Source organism: Ictalurus punctatus, chromosome 11 (assembly GCF_001660625.3).
Source record: "Ictalurus punctatus breed USDA103 chromosome 11, Coco_2.0, whole genome shotgun sequence".
NCBI lineage: Eukaryota > Metazoa > Chordata > Actinopteri > Siluriformes > Ictaluridae > Ictalurus > Ictalurus punctatus.
The window spans coordinates 3,985,971-4,005,234 of record NC_030426.2 but is presented as its reverse complement, the minus strand read 5'-3'; the positions used below and the strand labels follow the sequence as shown (position 1 = coordinate 4,005,234).

At 45.1% G+C, this 19,264-nt stretch overlaps 1 protein-coding gene across 8 annotated transcripts in view; it reads right to left on the bottom strand.

Annotated features, from left to right (window-relative positions):
* The window catches only part of foxp1b (forkhead box P1b), a 185,988-nt gene that overhangs the window by 51,293 nt on the left and 115,431 nt on the right, over positions 1 to 19,264 (bottom strand). For all 8 annotated transcript variants that reach the window (XM_017479637.3, XM_017479632.3, XM_017479631.3 and 5 more), the window contains one exon: positions 4,807 to 4,923. In XM_017479637.3, coding sequence (XP_017335126.1) covers positions 4,807 to 4,923 — 117 coding nt within the window. The remainder of the gene's footprint in view (positions 1 to 4,806; positions 4,924 to 19,264) is intronic.

Here is a 19,264-nt window from a genome sequence, read left to right as displayed (position 1 = left end):
TTGGCCTGGTGGAAACTGTATACGGTCATGAGAGACAGAGGCGGCCAGCGTGTGACTGCCAGGGAAATAAATAGATGTTACTTTGCTAAAATAGCCTTGTACGTTTGTAAATGGCATTTGCTGCATTTTCGGGGGGGGGGGGGGGGGGGGGAATAAAAATCATCAAAATGCCAAGTGCAGCCTCATCCACCCCCCACCCACACCCCCGCATCCGCCACCCCCACCCCTAATGATGAATGCAATATGTACTCTGCTGCAAATCATTCTGCCTTCGCTTCTCCTCTCTGAACTTCACAAACAGAGGAAGTCATAAAACCATTTAAAATAAATAAATAAATAAATAAATAAATAAATAAATAATAATAAAAAAACCCTTTTCCTAGTTTTCAGGTGCGCCTGTAGTATCCTGGAGACCGGGCTAAGAACGATCCGTTTACTTCAAGTTTATGTGAAAATGGAACGGATGACCCCGAGATGTCCTGCACGTGCTCGAGAGACCCTCGTCTTTTGCTGAAAATAAAAGCAGATGACGTGCTCCGCCGTGACGAAGTCAAAAAAAAACCGCCCCTGTTTTTGTTTTTTTTAAAGCATGGATAACTACACGCGCTTAGCCTGCTCTTTAGTTCACTAGGCAAACCACGGAACGCTCGCGTCACGCATCGCGTCACGTAGGAACGTCGGGACTGCTGTGGTGTAATTTTTAGAAGCGAATTGATTCGTGAAAAAAATCTAAATAAATGGCCGTGATTCCAAACTGGGATAAGCTGAGTTTTTTCCCCAGCAGCAGACTGACTCCTGTCGATGTCGCGTCATCAACGCAGCTGCGTGTCATATAATCCTCTGTAGGCGCTGCCTGCTTTCCCATCATCCCGCGCGGCACCACGCGGTTACCCGTGCCATCTTTTCTGCTGCTTTCTCTCTCTGCCCCCCCCCAAACCGCCCCTTCCTTTCTCCTCATTCCATGGAGAGAGTGGACTATCAACGAGGGTCTGCGAGTGTTGTTTCTAATTACCTATTTCTCCACTCCTGATCCTGTGGCGGGCATAATTAGTTACCTGGGGCTGCAATCCAATTTGAAGTGATGACAAGAGAGTGATCCATGAAAAAGTAATAAGTTAAATCCAATTTCAGACTGCCTCTAATTAAATGCACATGGAACTAATGACTCAAACCCTAGCATTTTGGTGATAACCGTAATTAGCAAAGAGGGAGTTGCACTCGTTCTGTCTCTCTCTCTCTCTCTCTCTCTCTCCGTCTGTGTGTGCTGTAGGTGCGGCAGGAACGTGGCGTGGATCCCTTTTAATTACTTGTGTCGTTTTTCTGGTAATGTTATCATTTCTGATTAGTCTTGTACACACGTCAATCCCCACACGGCGGTCGGTGTGAAAGGTGGGCATCGGTATTGTCGCGTAAATCGGGGCACGCAAAAAGCGACTAGTACGTTAAAATTTAAGAAACTTTTTTTTAATACTATTACCGTTTGTATTTCCAGTGTATTCATTCAAGTGTTTAGAGCAGTGGTCACCAACCCTGTTCCTGGAGATCTACCTTCCTGAAGACTCTAGCTCCAGCCATACTCGTGCCTACTTGACCATCTAACCATCGCCTTAAGAAGCTCTTGATCAGCCGTTAGGATTGTGGTTGGAGACGAAACCTGCAGGAAGGCAGATCTCCAGGAACAGGGTTCCTCCGGGTGACCGCTGGATTAATCTCATTACTTCCAGTCGGCTTCTGTGAATTCTCATGAATTTACTATTAGTGACGTCAGTGCTGGGAGACAGGACTACACAACGTAGAAACTGTGATGAATTATGGCACAATACGCTTTTCTGAGAGATGGTAAATGATCTGCACTTATATGGCGCTTTTTTTTTTTTTTTTTTTAAACCTTAGCGGTTCTAAACAGAACTTTACACTGGCTCTCATTCACGCGTGATCTCTCTCAAACCGATGAGAAGCGGATCATCCTGATGCGGCGCTCGTTTACTCCGTGTTAAAATTCTTGCAGATTTGTCATTAAAAAAAATCATGCCATTATATTATGGAGTCAAAAACTGTGTACTGATGGGTGATACGGCAAAAAATCCATACTGTAACGTGTATCGTAGAAACCTCGTTGTTTTTCTTTTCTTCGAGAATAGCGGTGTAATATTTTTGTCATATCGCCTACCCCCTGGTTAACGTAGCCACTGATCAGATATCGTGGCAACAAAGTACCAGGGAACCTCACTGTAAAGCCGGGATCGCACACCGCCGTCTTTTAAGTTTATTACCCGTCACTGGAAGGCCCGGTCCTCAACGTGAGCTCGAGGCGATACGGATATCTTTCAGTCTGTTAGCACGGCGACTTACCGTACGAGGGATCGGGGATGTGAGCTGCTAACGTTGTTGTTAATTACCGTGAGCGACTCGTGCCGTGACGTCGGCTGTCGCTGGTCGTGACGGTACTAAACTGGCGTCGCACCAGTTGCGGTTTACGATGTATCCGAGGACGGATACGACCGCGCTGTAGCCGTCTCGGCTTGCGAGAGGGCACATCTTACCGAGTAAAAATATCCTGAACGCGGGTGAATTCAAACAATACTTCTTTAGAGGTTTATTCGACGGCTTTGAAAACTGAGCAATCGGTAGTGATTAACAACTCCTTAATGGTCTTCTGATTGTTATATAACGATCTCGTGACGGGAAGATATCAGTTCAGTAACTTTACTCGAGATGTCTTCACTTGCTCAAGTACACACAGCCGGTTCACAGTTTCTCAGCTTTAAACACACCTGGGTGACGTCGTCTTTATTCGACAGCCTGTATTACCTGAAATCAGCCGTGTTTGGAAATAGACCAGATCATAAACATCGTCTGAGATCTGGATCAAGAACTATATCCCCCCCCCCCCAGCCCCGCTCCACATTCAACGCACGGGGGTTTCCCCCCTCAGAAAGCACTCGTTATATGGATAATTATGTTCCACTGTTTTATTAAACAGCTTCACTTTAAGGTCTTAATTAAGTGGCGGGTGTATTACCAGGAGACTCTATAAACAATGCGATGTGCACGGATGTGGGCAACATGCTGAACTGATGATACGAGCAGAACAACAAACCCAATTAAAGCGGAGGCTTAGGATGGAAGAGAGACACATTCATTTGCACTTCTGCGTAGCACAAGGAGAAACACAATCCCTCGTTTCTTTTTCTCTCTCTCTCTCTCTCTCTCTCTCTCTCTCTCGCTCGCTCTCTTTTTTTACTTTTTATATAACGCTCATAACAGATAAAGTCGTTTACCGGCTGCTTAGCAACTACACTACACCATGTAGAAGAGATGCCTCGTTGGATGAAGGGTAAAAAGAAGGGAAAAAAAAAGAGAAAGAAAACCACACACACACACACACACACACACACGCACGCACGCACACAGCGAGCCAAGCTGTCTTTTCAGCGGCCTGAGTGTCAGGTTGGCTGTGGTCTCTGTATTCATTAATAAATTTGAATTTTAAATGGGGCTTTGTGCCTTCTTCTCGTGGGTGTAAGGTCCTGGCCACCAGAATCTACTTTTCATGACCTCCAACTCACCAGACTTGAGGAAGCTTTTGGTTTGATCCACATCCTGACAAATATGCACACAATGGAAAGGTCAACGTAGCCATATTTTATCCATTTCTTTCCCCAAGACACATCAGCACAAAGCTTAATCAGACACTAAAGATATGTGCTCATTATAAAAAAAAAAAAAAAAAAAGAAGAGGAAAAAAACCCACCCACCCCTATGGAGACATTGTTAGGCAAGCTCTATAGACACACATAAGCAGGAGCGTCGGGTATTAATTACCAAATGTGCCCTGGAGACGTTTGCAATTTTTGCTGCGAAACAAACAGCACCCTCCTTGTTCAAACAGGGATAAAGATCTGACAGAGAGCGCGCAGACGAAAGAGAAAGAGAAGACCTGAAATGAGTGTAAATATTGAATCAGACATCGCAATTTGGACTTGTGTAAAAATGATAGCGGATGGGGAAATAAAAAGGGCCGGATTTGTTTTGCATGACAAAGGCTAGACAAATAGAAGCCCCAGAGCTGAGACAGGGGACGAGCGGTATCTGCTCTATAGCGCTTCCTGTTGCTGTTGGTAGGAAGTATAGCTGTAAGGTGGGGGAATGGAGACGTGTCCAGGGGATAGACCCTGTGTCCTAACGCAGGACGGTAGGCTATACAAATGATTTTCTTTTTCTTTTTTTAAATCCTACAGTACACTACTTACTTTTTGGAAAACAGGTACTACTAGTTACAAAGTCAAGACAAAGATATCAGATCTGCGATGAAAAAAAACCCCCCCCCATTCGTTTACATCTGACATTACGCACGCACGGTACACACGTACGCGCTCAGACGCACGGCTTGCCAACGAGCTGAAAACAATCCCGAAAGCGCAGTCTGTCAGAAGTGTGTCACAGGCTGCGGCTGAGCGTGGCATAGTAGCATTTCGAGTGATATCTGTACCAGAGCATGAGCTCATGAGCCGTGTAGTAGAGCGCTGTCAACAGCCGCCGGCCTGCCAAGTTTAATTTCCTGTTTATCTAACGCTGACTGGTACGAGCTGTGCTACAAATGACACGCAGAAAAAAACACAAATAAGTACAAAACGTGAGCATAGATACGCGCGCGCACACACACACACACGTGCGCGCTCACGTGTGGCATCCCATACGAGCCTGGTGTGGTCTTTGTGTAAAAACAGTAAACATATCGCAGGACGGACTGACGGAACTGTATTCCATACGTTATGAGCTTAGATAAAAGTGAAACTGCACTACCTGTAGTGCAGGCTGCTTCTCGCTGCTTTTGGTAGACTTGATGGCTCCACTTTGCTGCTGCTGCTGCTGCTGCTGCTGCTGCTGCTTAAGAAGGAGTTGCCTTGCAACCTGTAGAGCCTGAAACAGATTAAAAAGAAAAAAGAAAAAGTAGCCTTATAGCTTTCCATCGTACATATCTATATAAGCCACATAACAACGTGTTCTAGGCACCAAAGCAGCAACTGCACACAAACAGACCTTCTTACTCCTCATCCTGACTGCTTTGCTAACAAATTACATAGTTTCATTTTGTTGCACATGGAGAACAGTAACAAGCTGACAAAGCAAACAACAGTGGAAAGATGGAAAGAGAGAAAGAAAAAAAACACAAAGGGAACAAAATTGATAGTGAGCAGCGAGCAGGAACTATGTTCAGTTGAAACCACACACTTACAATAAACAACGATTCTGAACCTCTATTAGCAGCTGTTTAACTTCTATCTTTACTTCTGTCTCATTCCTTATTACTTTTTTCCTGGCCCCGGTTTATAAAACAAATAAAAAGGTTTATTGCCACTCCAAAGATCTGTTATAGGATGCGGCCTTCTGAGTGGAAAACAAAATACAGTCGAGTCACATGTTTATTGCTCTGGCTACTCCCTCCGCCCCCAACTCCCACCCCAGCAACAATAAATAATCAAACTTGCCATCCAGTATAAACAAAACACAGCGGCTGTGCTGGGAAGAGAGCGAGAGATAGAGAGAGAGAGAGAGAGAGAGAAAGAAAGAAAGAAAAAAAGGTGTTCTGGTCGAGGAAAAAAGCATTACTGATACCAAACAAAGCGAACGCCGCGTTCCCACAGTGTGTCTGGGGTAGATTCACACCTACACCAGAGCAACATCTGAGTAAATAACCAGCTTCATTCTTTCCATTATTCGCACACACACACACACACACACACACAGATGACTCCCACGATTAAACAAATAGTCGTTGGAATGGCCCAAAAGCCCTGAAACTGCACCTCTGGCACTGCTCAGCCTCTCTGGTGTGCTGTTTGTTAAGTTTTGTGTGTGTGTGTGTGTGTTCGAGTGCACAGACACATTTTTATGGCTTTTTTCAAGTAATAGTCACACTGGATATGGCAGTAAATCTCATGAAATGGTGCTTGTGCCGTACTAACTGTAGTGTAATGCGTAGCTTGGGAAATGATCTGTAATGAACGGCGACCGTCGGCTGGATGAGCGGAGGGCATCCGGGAAAACAAGTCCGTGGCTGTCAAACCGTACGGACGTCTCATCGTCTCAAAGAAAGACGCTCCGTGATCAAGAAAGATGCCGCCGATGTGTCCCACATCACGAATCTTTGAGTGACTCGCCTGGCATTCACACATCGCATTCGCTGCACGTGTAGAAGTGTCAACATTGGTGAGAAGAAAATCCTAGTAAGCATTAAATTTGGTAAAATTACTTTTACTACAAACTGCTCGGTATACCTACTGGTAAACTTCTCCTAGCTAGAGTAAGCACTACCGGAAGAAAATGCACATCGTGTCCTTTCCCCTTCAGTGAACTGGATTTTCCAGCGGGTGAATGTGATTTGTGTCTGCTCTGATCGTCGGTTTTCAGGTGCTTCCAGCATCCAGCGTTTTAGTCGTCGATTTTTAAGAAGGGCAAGAAAGAAAGGAGGGAAGGAAAAGAGTGACGGGGCGATGTTTATGCAGCCGGGAACAGAACGCCGAGGCTGGAGTGGGCACAGGCTCACCAAAACTGGACAGGTGAAGACTGGAAAAACATCACCTACTTTCGTTCTCCTGCAGCATGCAGACGGTAGGGTGACGGCAGCATGGATCTATGCACCCGACCTGCCTCGTGTCAACGGTCCAGGCTGGTGGAGGTGGTGCAATGGTGTGGGGAATGTTTTCATGGCACACATTCAGCCCCTTAATACCGACTGGACACTGTTTAAACGCCACAGCCTATCCGAGTGCTCTTGCTGACCAGGTGCATCACTTTAAGGCCACAATTTATAATTATAATAGCTCTTATAACAGCTACATCCATTATGAGAATGTCACAAAGCAAAAAAAATATAAAATATATGAACGTGACGATGAATGCCTCGACGGCCAGCTCAATCGGCAAGTTCTGCATTCAACAGAGCAGAACGTGTCCCGTGATCGCGTCGAATATCGACCAGGATCTCAAAGAAACGGTTTGCAACGTCTTGTCGGGGCGGCTGTGTCTCAGGTGGGAGGGCGGGTCGTCCACTAATCGTACGGTCGGCGGTTGGATTCCCGGCCTGTATGTATGCATGTATGTGTGTGTATCGTACAAATGTCTTTAGGTATTGTGACGCGATACTCTGGTCATATTGCCCACCCCTAGGAGCTGCTGTTTAATCAGAGTCTGGAGAAGCTCAATAAAGATGATGCTGAGGTGAGGCACTTGGCTGAGACACTCTGGCTGACACTTTGCTGTGTGTGTGTGTGTGTGATGAAATGATGAGGCAGGAATAAGACGACAAGCTACAGAGAGGCCACTGCACTGCTGCTCACTCTGACTGTCTGGACACACACACACACAAACACACACACACACACACACCACTCAAAAACAATAAATAGACGATACACACTCATAACCGCATTTGCATAGACGATACAGTGATATTACACCGAGGCCGCGCTGCACTGGAACATTCACCCGTGACTCATTCTACAGTAACAACACGGAAATAAACCACTCGAACCATTTCAAACAACCGATCAAAAACATCGAGAGCTTGTTTCCATTCTAGATTTTGCCACAATCTATATCAGGGAAGGGTTTTTGAAGGGGACAATCCCTTAAGGTCATGTTCACAACTCAAAAGATGAACAGCTCACTCAGCCACCCTCCACCCCCCCACCCCCCCCCCCACACACACATAAACTGACGGTAGTCATCTCTGAGGAAGCAGTATGACACTAAACTCCCCCACGGCAGTAAATGGGCTGAAACTCTCGATTTTAGCAGACGTGAGAGCATTCTATGAATATGACAAGACTTTTGATGATGGGATTCTCTACTTACTCCACTTAAGATACGTGCACTTGGGGTTTCGAATGATGTCACACGATAGGCGGAGGACTAAACTTGCGCTTCAAAGTCAAATTCGCTTCTTTCAGGGACGAGCGCTCTCTTTTATCCGTCCTTTCGTTTATATAATGCGGATGAAGCTCATCGATTTGATATATTCCCTGAGCGTTTTTTCTTTTTTTTCAAAAAAACATACAAGTCCACTCTTGCACTAAAAGACGATCCTGATTGGCAGTGTGATTCAGTCCAAGACGTGCTTTATCTGTGTCCAGAAAACTCAGGCTCTTTACATGCTGGAACACATAGTACTTGATGCATAGATGACAAATTACCACATAGGCACATCCACTTCTTAGTCACTTCTGGGAAGTGAGCTGCCTTTTTTTTTTTTTTGACACGTAAATGCTTTTGCGTACGATTTGTACACTTTGCTTGAAGCGAGAGTAGAGGAACAAGGATATTCGAGTCAACAGGATGCAAGATGGGCTGCAGGCACGTAAAGATTAGGACAGAAGGTACTTTGGTGACTCTGGGTTGTTGTTTTTTTTTCTTTCTTTTCTTTAATTGCGTCACTAAGACTGTCAGCACAGAGACTTGATCGCTCAGAGACTGCATGAGCACGCACTGTTAACCAAAAAGAAGCTCCACTAACCACAAGAATTTGGTTCACCGACTACTAAAAGAACATTTCTTTTCAGGCCATGAGGCTGCACGTACACATCCGTACTAACAATTTACCGGTTTAGAAAACAGTAAAGCCAGGTTTACGCCGTGCGATTTCGGTGTGTTGCAGGGGCCTTTCTTTAAGGTGGAACGATGAGGACAAGAATTTCTCTGTCCATTTCGCCCTCGCCGCTAACATATTTGTAGCTACCCCGTGTGTTTCATGTTATCCTAGGCTGTCCTCTTATTGGTGGCTTTTAGATGGGCGTCGTAGCAGTAATCGCACTTGTACGCTAATGGGCTGGTGAACACGACATGTGGGCGCATGGGGGCTTAGTGGTTAGCACGGTCGCCTCACACCTCCAGGGTCAGGGGTTCGATTACACCGTGACCCTGTGTGTGTGGAGTCTGCATGTTCTCCCTGTGCTGCGGGGGTTTCCTCCGGGTACTCCGGTTTCCTCCCCCAGTCCAAACACATGCATGGTAGGATGATTGGTGTGTCCAAAGTGTCCGTAGTGTATTAATGGGTGTGTACGTGTGTATGTGATTGTGCCCTGCGACGGTGTCCAGGGTGTACCCCGCCTTGTGCCCGATGCTCCCTGGGATAGGCTCCAGGTTCCCCGTGACCCTGAAAAGGATAAAGCGGTATAGAAGATGGATGGATTTTTGTCTGTATCGGTGAAACTGAGTAGTGTAAAGCAGACGTTGGAGGAAAAGGCGATTGAAGGAATATAATACGGAGACGAACCGACTTCAAGGCGAGACACCTGAGAGGACGGATGTCTGGGGTGAAGTTTGTTGTCTAGTTTGTCGTTTAACTCTGTTCACTAGCAGAGTGCAAACGTAGCGCTAAAGTAATCTTACTGCAATCCAATCTCTCACACACACACTTTCTCTCGTTTTGTCTACAATCCATGCCCTTTTGATCCAGCATTCAAAGGTAGCAGTGGGTTTGATAGAAGTGCTAGGCTAAAAGCAGTTCCAACCGTTAGCGTGACAAACTGCCAAGCGATGACGTGCTGGAGCGTCTGAAGGCACGTTTAAAGCCGAGGAGCACTGTGTTTTGTCTGGGGAGAGACGTACAAGGAGGAACTGATCAGACACGAAAGCGGTGCAGAGGTCGATAACGCTAACAGATGACCCGGTTGCTCATAAACAGCGAGCGGGTCTTCCTACGGGAAACAACTAACTCTCAAATACATACTGAGGACGTTATAGGATTATAAAACTCATGAAAATGCTTCGTTAAAGTTAGATAATCTTTTACTGTGCAAGTGCTGTTGTTATGATACTGTGCTGTAAAAAAGAGAGGAAGGCAACGTGTGTCTTGAGAATCCTTCATTAAAATTCCTGGTTAGGATGCTTTATACCAGGGCCACAGTCTCTCTCTCTCTCTCTCTCTCATACACACACACGGATCCCTCCAGGTACTATTGATTATATAAACAGCCTTAAGGATGTCACAAAGCCTAGTCTTGTCACTAACAAAGACAACACAATTTGCTATTCTAGTCATTCACGAGCTCTCTTTTTTATTTCGTCTTAAACGGGCACCTCCCATCCCACACACCATTCCCTCTTCTGTGTTAACGGCTTTGCCTTTAATGCACATGGCTTTATCGGTGTCAGCTTTTCACATCGTATTAGCGAGAAGAATCGGCACAGGAGCTTTAGCAACTTGTGTCCAAGGGCACCAGTGATAATGCCGCGAGAGAACTGAGTGCTAGATGTCTTTACATGCGCCGTGTGGATTATTTACAGGTTTTAGGGTTCCCTGCTGTCTAAGCCGTGCTCCATCAACTCCGCAAATCCGGTGGGAGAGCAGCTGGGGGGGGGAGTCACTTAGCTTACACCCTTCTCCCGTACCGTTCCTTCCTGATCGTCCAGTCATGGTTTTTCAATGATAGTGACCTAGACAAATAAATATAAAACACCCCTGAATGACGGACACTCTGATCTGAAATGAGCAACATGTTGAGGCACTGCAGAATGACGACAGAGATTACAGCTACAGTGCTTAATGAGCAAGGTGAAACCTTGAAGTAGAAACCTGTAAGTGGTATTAGTGAGGACAGGAGGGGGCGCTCACCCCACCCCTGTGGCGTGGGTCCTAATGCCCCAGTGTAGTGATGGGGACACTATACTGTAAAAACAGCATGGTCTTTGGGATGAGACGTTAAACCGAGGTCCCGACTCTCTGTGGTGGTTAAAAATCCCAGGACCTTTCGTAAAAGAGTACGGGTATAACCCCGGTGTCCTGGCGAAATTCCCGCATTGGCCCTTATCTATCATCGCCCCTAGTAATCCACATCTCTGAACTGGCTACATCACTCTCGTCTCCTCTCCACCGGTAGGGTGTGTGCTAGGCGTTCTGGAGCACTATGGCTGCCGTCATGTCGTCCAGGTGGATGCTACACACTGCTGGTGCTTGAGGAGACCCCCCCCCCCCCCCCACACACACACACACACACACACACTGTAAAGCGCTCTGAGTGCCTAGAAAAGCCTTATAGAAACCTAAGGAATTAGTTAGTAAAATATTAGTGTGTTACATCAAAGCGTCTTTGTCTCTGCTTCTATTCACTCTCCTCTCCATGTCAGCAAAGCCCTTGAACGTGAAATGGATTCAAACTAATTCAGGGCCTAATTACAGCGAGATGTGCAACACACGTGAAACCAGATCCCCGTGGCCATGTTGGAGCAAAGAAATTGTTTACACGGTGGCACAACGTGTACAAGGCTCTCAGACCCTGTGCAGAGAACGCACAGTGTTTAATGAAACCGCGCTCCCAACGACCGTCGACGTCCTCTGCATTTACAGTTTAGCATCATCGACTCATCAATTTAATCGCTTCACACAAGCGGGTGTGTTACAAGAGGGTAAACACGGATCTCTCTAATCCTGTAGGGTTCTAAGACCTCCCTAGTCTGGGCGACCGTACTTGGAGTTTCACTCTGCCGAACGGCGGCCGGATTTGCATTTGAACCGGTGTGTGTACAAACGGCATAATGAAGCCTCTCAGATGATTGGTGCTCGATACATACACGTGCTGAATTTCGTTAGCCATGTTTTCTATGAGCTGACCCGAGGCGCGTGTGGAGATCAATACATGCATGAATTAATACAGAAAGAAAAAAAAAAGACAAAAGTACAAGAAATGTATAAGGGGCAGTGGTGGCTTGGCGGTTGAGGCTCTGGGTTACTGATCGGAAGGTCGGGGTTTCGAGCCCCCAGCACTGCCAAGCTGCCGCTGTTGAGCCCTTGAGCAAGGCCCTTAACCGTCTCTGCTCCAGGGGGCGCTGTATCATGGCTGACCCTGCGCTCTGACCCCAGCTTCCTGACATGCTGGGGTATGTGAAGAACAGAATTTCACTGTGTATGTGATCAATAGACTCATTATCATTATAACTGATATAGCAGTATTCCGTAAGGAGGCGTGCATTTAACATTTATGGAAGGAGTCTCGAGTGTTGATGCTGAAGGTCACATGACAGGTTAGCCTGTTTGTTTTTTTGTCTTGTCTTGTGGACGTTCCACATCATTAAATGTAACTATGAATGATTAAAAAGCATGACGTTCCACTGATTAATATATATATATACATATATATATAGTAATAGTTGGCAAATTGCTGAAACTCCAAGATGTATGATTATTGGACACGTTCAGGCTCGTACCGCATCACACCGCTACGTCATTCATTATTCCCCCCAGAGCAACACAGTCCGTAAAGTGCATTAAAAATAAAAATCAAATCTGCATTATGATGCAGTGTTTCTTACTTTGCCCGCCCCCCCACTGTAAACCTTTTCTTGTCACGTCTTCAAACTCGAACAAAATCCTAATAGTATTCTATCCGTTGTGTTTGCTCACTAGTTTGAGTGTATAAATAACTTGCAAACCTCCATCATACTCTTATTCGCTCTATTCCTGCTTCTAAGTCACTTAACGAACAGATCTACTTACACTAGAGCTCCACTTTAATAAAGGACTCGTGTGAGGTAGTAGCCCGGTAGGACTGAAACCTGTAAATATGGCAGTACGTGTACACAGTAATAGATGTCGCTTGTTCAGTTAGAGTCATTTTAATTGAAATGTACACAAGTCAGAGAATCTTTGTGGGACAGTGAGGATCATAGTAAGCCGTAAGCAGTGACGATCATAGCTATTTGTGTTAATTGAAGACCCCCCCCCCCCTTCCCTCCTCCTCCTTTCTGCTCATTTTCACATCGAACTGTTATCTGCAATGCAAAACAGGGCCGGTCAGATTTTCTCTAAGTATATAATTAATGCTGTTTCTAAAAAGCCCTCTTCACATGGAAAACAGGCGCTCGTGCTGAAACCCCACGAATTACGGGCTCGCGGAAAAACCGCTCTCCATCCACTGTTTAGACTTCCAAAACTAATTCATGTAGAATACATAAATCAATGGCTTATACCCACTCCAGACCATTACACCACCTTCTCTAAGCTGCACTTTTCAACTGATCTATTAATATTTATGACAACACCAAACATTTCAAATTGCTACGTTTAAACAGTATAAAGTTCAGTGCGCAATTACATAAGCTGTGAGCCGACTTCGGTTAAAAACAGACATTTCCCTAAATAGCAGGCGATATTCAGACCTGACAAATGGTTTTCCCTAGGAGGAAAAAGGGAAGAAGAAAAAAAGCACGATCCAAACGTGATAATGATGCCGAGCGAGAGAGAGAGAGAGAGAGAGAGAGAGAGAGAGGTGGTGTAAAAGACTGAGCCAGTATGTGTTTGTGTATGTGACGGTGCAGGCTTTGGAGTGAAGTTGCTGATAGCGGATAGCTTAATAATGTGCACAGAGTAAAGGAGGACTAAACAGGGTACTGCGCTGTGCCTGGTACGGATACGTGACCCTGGGAGGTCAAAGGTCGGCTCAGCTATGCAGCTTCTCTGGTTAGATTCCATGCCACTGCCTAACAACAGATGGCTAAAAACAGAGGAGCTTCTTTTCACATGGCTGGATGTTAAGTACACACACACACACACACACACACACACACACACGCGCGCTCACAAGGCAAGTCGCGGCATTTACCAGCAGACACACACGCACACATGCCACTGCATCCACTAACTCACTCTAGCCTTCTAATAAATGAGCCGAGCTGTTTTCCTCGTGCACCTACGTCTTGTCTGCCTGAGGCGTTATTGAATCGGGATGATGTTTATTAATCCTTTACTGGGCTGTTAAGGCGTAAACACCCTCACAGCGTACCGACGGCGGCATATTGCCTCGCTCGCCCCGGCCCGCTCTTCCACGTCAATTACGCCTCTCGACTTTCAGAAGCGCGGCCTGATGAATCGTCCGTAAAATCCATTCGCGTTAATACTCCATTGCGCATCTGCCGCTGACTGTAATTAAAGAAGTAAATGACTCATAAGAAAGGATGCATTAGCTGCAGGGAAGGGAGGGGAAAAAAATTACGATAAAAAAAATAAAATAAATAAAATACAGGAGGATACAGACGAGGCCGGCACGGGCCAAGCCATACTGTTAGGAACGGGAGTTTTCTCGTTGGACTGATCGTGTTTGCATATCAGTGACACCGCCATGTCTGCTCTGGAATGTTCTTTAACTGCTGTAATGAGTTTGTACAGTGGTAGCTATTTAGGGAGACGGCGACATATGAAGCCAAACACGGTTAGAGGAACAGCAGGGGAAGGTGTGGAAAGAATGACAGAAAAGAGAGAATGGGGCAAATGGTGTTAAAGGAAGAACAAAGAGATGACGCGGAGAACAATGCACGTGGATGATCGATGCTTACACACGATGCCGTGTGTTCTCCATGCGCGCGCACACACATTTCACTGCCCTTACTTTTTCCTTCCGAACTTATGCTGCCTGGGGATCCTCACTATTGTGCATCGTGCCAATTTCCGTCGACTAGCTTAAACCGCGCAGGTTTGCCAACTGAGCTGAGTGTTCGGATGAAGCTCAGGATAGAAAGGGGGGAAAACTCTCTTTTATTGGTATTGCATCTTTGTTTGAAGAGTTGCGTCAGATTTCTTTGGTGAGAACAAAACGTTTTTTTTTTTTTTTTCGTTTTTTTTTCCCCCTCCCTCTCTTAACCAAACATGAAGAAAAGAGTAAAGCGAAAAGATCATTAGGTATAAAACATTTTTCTCTCCCCCCCGCCCCCCCCCCCCACGCATGGAGTCATGTCTCGGCTCTTAGTCAATACTCGCGATGAAAGCCAAGTTGTGGGAAGCTTTTGTAAACATGGCACATTCTTTCATTGGAGTAATGCTCAGTGTAGTAACAATGAGACGCGAGCAACTCCTACCACATATGGCATGGACAAAACTTATTTGCTAGCCTACTGGGCGAGTAAAAACCCCCAGTGCGACCCCCAGTCCCATGTTTTGGAAGCTTAACATGCTGCAATGTAAATATTGTGTTAACAAACTAGTTAAGCACAGTAATACAGAGTAAGCTAAACCAAGAAATATGGAACTCCCTGGTGAGAGGACGAGTGTGTAGTTTCCGATGTAGCACGTAATGGTTGCGCCATCGACCAAAAGGCGCTGGCTTGCACGGCATGTAAAAGATAATATTTGAGCATGAATAAGTTGTGTGAAGTGACTGCATGCTGTGAAGGCTAATATGAGCACTTTATTTGGTCACATACTGTAGGACTGAGCGAGATATATATATATATATATATAAAATCGATATCCTTCTTATATATTTCTCCTTATATATTTCTGAGATGTCGGTATGACAATTTTTTTTTTTTCTTACGTTTTTAATGATTACAAATTGAGTAAACAAAAAGTTTTTTTGGATTATTTTACTACTGTTTTTGCAGACAATTTGTTAGCTAAATTATATATCGTGATGCACATGGTGTATCGTAGGAATGTCCTCAAGTATCGTGGTTATATTTTATATATACGTATATATTTTTTTCACATTTCTATTTTTGTCATGTCGCCCAGACATACCTGTTCCTGATTCAGAAATGACTGTGTGCCATCTGTGCATGCTAATTTATCCAACTTCCAAAGTCAAACTTTTATCGGTTTCTATCATCGGCTAGATGGCGGCTTGGAACGTGCGGCGTGTGTAGTGCAGCCGGTCGGTGGTGCGATTCGGGAGCGCGTGATACCTACCGGATTGAAATGCTTAGTTTACGTACGTGGACCAAATCCGATTCCGTTTTTATTACTTTCGTTTTACCGACGTCCGTGAAGAGAAGGGTTTACTTTCTTTCGCTGCCGACGAGGGATGCAAAACCTGACGTGATCTGCTTAGCGACGCGTCCGCTCCTGCACACGGCTTAAAGACTCGTATAGAGGACTCCACGTTCGACACTGCCTTACTCGCCGATTTGAGCGCCGCGAGGCTGCGGTCTGGAGCGAACTCTTAAAATGTCTGAAAAGCAAATGATGACGATCAGTCTTCTCAGAACACCACCTGTTACGCAGAAACACCAAAACACACACACACACACACACACACACACACACACACTGTATCCAATTCATCATCGGAGCGATCTTCAAAGTATGTTTCATGGACCAATCCACTGGCGTTCATCATCCACCTTGCTCAAACACGTGAATGTGTGTGTGTGTGTGTGTGTGTGTGTGTGTGTGTGTGCGCGCTGTGTTTGGAAGACGGACAGTCATTCCGCTGGGATCCCTATGACATTAGACATTAGCTGCGAGAGAATATAGAGAATATCTCGATATGTCACAGCCAGAGCGATTGGCTACGGTTTGGGATTGAGTTGCAGGGAGAGAGGCTGCTCCATGGGAATAACAACTTCTGCTCAAGTCATTCCAACCTGGGTAATGTGATCCTGTACACACACACACACACACACACACACACACAAAGAGAGACAGAGAGAGAGAGAGAGAGAGAGAGAGAGAGAGAGGAGATTGCTTTTGTCTTAAACCAGACTAATATCTAACTATATGATGGACAAAGGTTTCCCTTTCCTCTCACTGAGGGAAAAAAAAGGACAAAAAGAAACAAATATTGTTCTCCACAGTACCAGCTGGTGTAAACAACACCCCGTATCAGGGAAAAAAGAAAAAAGAAAAACCTCTGGATTTTCCATTCTGCCAACATAATCAGTGTGTAGAATGAGGAGGGCTTGCTGGTGGGATCAGACACCTCCAATCTGCGCTGTGATGCTCGACGACGCCTCCTCCGGAGCTGCAGGCCTCAATAAACGTCAGCGCAAAATTACGTGGCGGATCTTACAGGCCTTAAAGGAACGTGGGATGAAAATATTAAACACTGCCGAGTGGTGTGGCGAATTACGGGGGAGCGCTGGTAGTTTGATTTTCCCCTGCTTAATGATGAATGTGTCTCTTACAAAGTACTTGGGGTTGTTAGCAAAACGTAAAGCGACTTTGTCATGTGTTAACTTTAATGCCGCGTGTCGTATATGATTACATTATACAGGTGCTGCACGTAACAGCATTACAGTCGATCGATGCAAAAGCACGCCTTCGTTCGTCCGGTCGCTCTCTCTTTCAAACTCTCTCCTCCGTCTTCCTCTGTCTTTCTCTCGCTCACACTCACACACCATTTACCCTCTCATCGCCCTTCTCTCTAGACCAGAAAAAGAGCCACGGTGAATGAGACAAACATAAAGTGAGGAGGCAGCCGGAAATAGCATTGCTCCGAACAACAAGCGCAGCAGAAAGCAAGGGCACAGCATCTATGGAGCGGAGAGAAGGCAAAATGACAGACTGCTGTTCACCTCCATTAGCCGCTGGGAGAGAGGGAGAGAGAGAGAGAGAGAGAGAGAGAGAGAGAGAGAGAGAGACGGAGAGAGAGAGGGGGAAAAGAAGCATCCAGGAGCATACGACCTGTGAAAGAATCGGAGAGATCTCTTTAAATCCGGCCAGGGCCGTTGCCGCATTAATTCTAGGGGAACTATAATCTCTCAAGCAAATCAAATTACTCTCATTAACTGGCCAAGAAAACGGCCTCAGTAATAAGTGTGTGTAAAAAAAAAAGTATTTATTACCAATAATCACCCGTTTAAAATGAAGCAACGCAGCCGAAGGGTTTTTATTTTTTTGCTGATTAAGGGTAAAAATGAGAAACAGGAAAGGGCGTTTGCGCACACACACACACACACACACACACACACACACACACACAATGAGGAGAGTCTGAGCAAGGATGACGCAGTGATTAAGGTTAAAAGAATAGCGGCCGTATACGCTTTAAGGACGTTTTTGTGCAGGCGAGCGTAGCGCAACTAAAGCGCGGAGAGCCAATCTCCTGTCTAGTTAACACAGCAGAAATGTGACATTCTCCTTTTTAATAACGCTCGGCGGCATCTAGGGGTAATTTCCTTAAAAATAAAACCAATTAATTACATCAGAAATGTTAATGGAAAAATATATCAAAGGAGAGATAAATAGGATTCGGCGCCATAAAATCAATTAATAGGAGAGGTCAGCGTCTCATTCATTTGTGAGATTAACATAATTACCTATTTTTCTTTTCCTCATTTACTGCTCCGTTCATTTGGGACCACGGCGCTGTCCCCCTTTCCCGATGGAACAAACAGAGCGAGAGAGCGAGAGAGAGAGAGAGAGAGAGAGGCGAGCTGGTCTAAATTAAACATCTCCATCCATACTGAACGTGCACATTAACACTATGGACACACAGTAATTACATTTCTTACTGCATACTGTTCGACGGTAAATTATTTTAATTTAGCATTGAAGGCTACCTCTTTACGCGCGGGTCCGGTACGGAGAACCTGATTTACTAACGTACTGATTTAAACTGCTTTGCTAGAGCGTAGATTGTGATCGGTCAAAATGCATGAACAATAATTGAAAAAATTTACAATAATGATACGTGTGATAATAATACGATACGTAAACAAAGTGGCAAAGATGATCAGACTAACAGAAGTAAACATGAATGGGTTTATTATGCACTTATTACTAATAGTAAAATGCGGGAGCTGACTTCCAAAAGATAAAAATATATCAATATAAGTTGTTGTTTTTTTTAGGCAGCTACATAGCGAACGATGGAAATCTCATTATGTTGGATGTTTGTGGAAACAGCGCCACCGGTGGTTGTAGGAAAAGCGCACGGAATGGTACGGAGAAGAGAGATCGGGCTGATTTTTTTCTAGCTCAGACTGTAGGTTCGGGCAGCTTTATCGGTGACAGACGTGTCGAAGTGATTCGCACAGAGCGAAACACCACCTTGGTCTGACTGGTCACGTCCGCGACACGTCATCGGTAGCGATTACAGGAGGCACCGTGTGAAAAACGGTCGTGGGATTAAGGCGTGATTCATTCGATCACCCTTTCTTCCCTCAAATGAATTTGGAAGCAGATAACCAGACTGAACACTTATCTAATCAAAGTGCAAATTACACACACCAAAAAAAAAAAAAAAAAAGAAGTCTGTTATCGTTTTGTGGTTTGATTCTCCAGACGGGCATATTTATTATTCGGAAGGGACACGTTACGACTTGTTTAACTCTTGAACGCAGCTGCCTAGCTGTCTTTAAGAGTGTGCGTAATAACCTGCCCTATTATCACTGCTATTATGCCATCGATGACACCCTGGGATACAATGCAAATGTTTAGATATTGATCGAGTTTAGCCTCCCATCTAAAACCATCACTAGCTGCAAAAAAAAAAAAAAAAAAAAGGATTAACAAGTTGCCTGTGTGATAACTTCTTCAAAATAATGAACT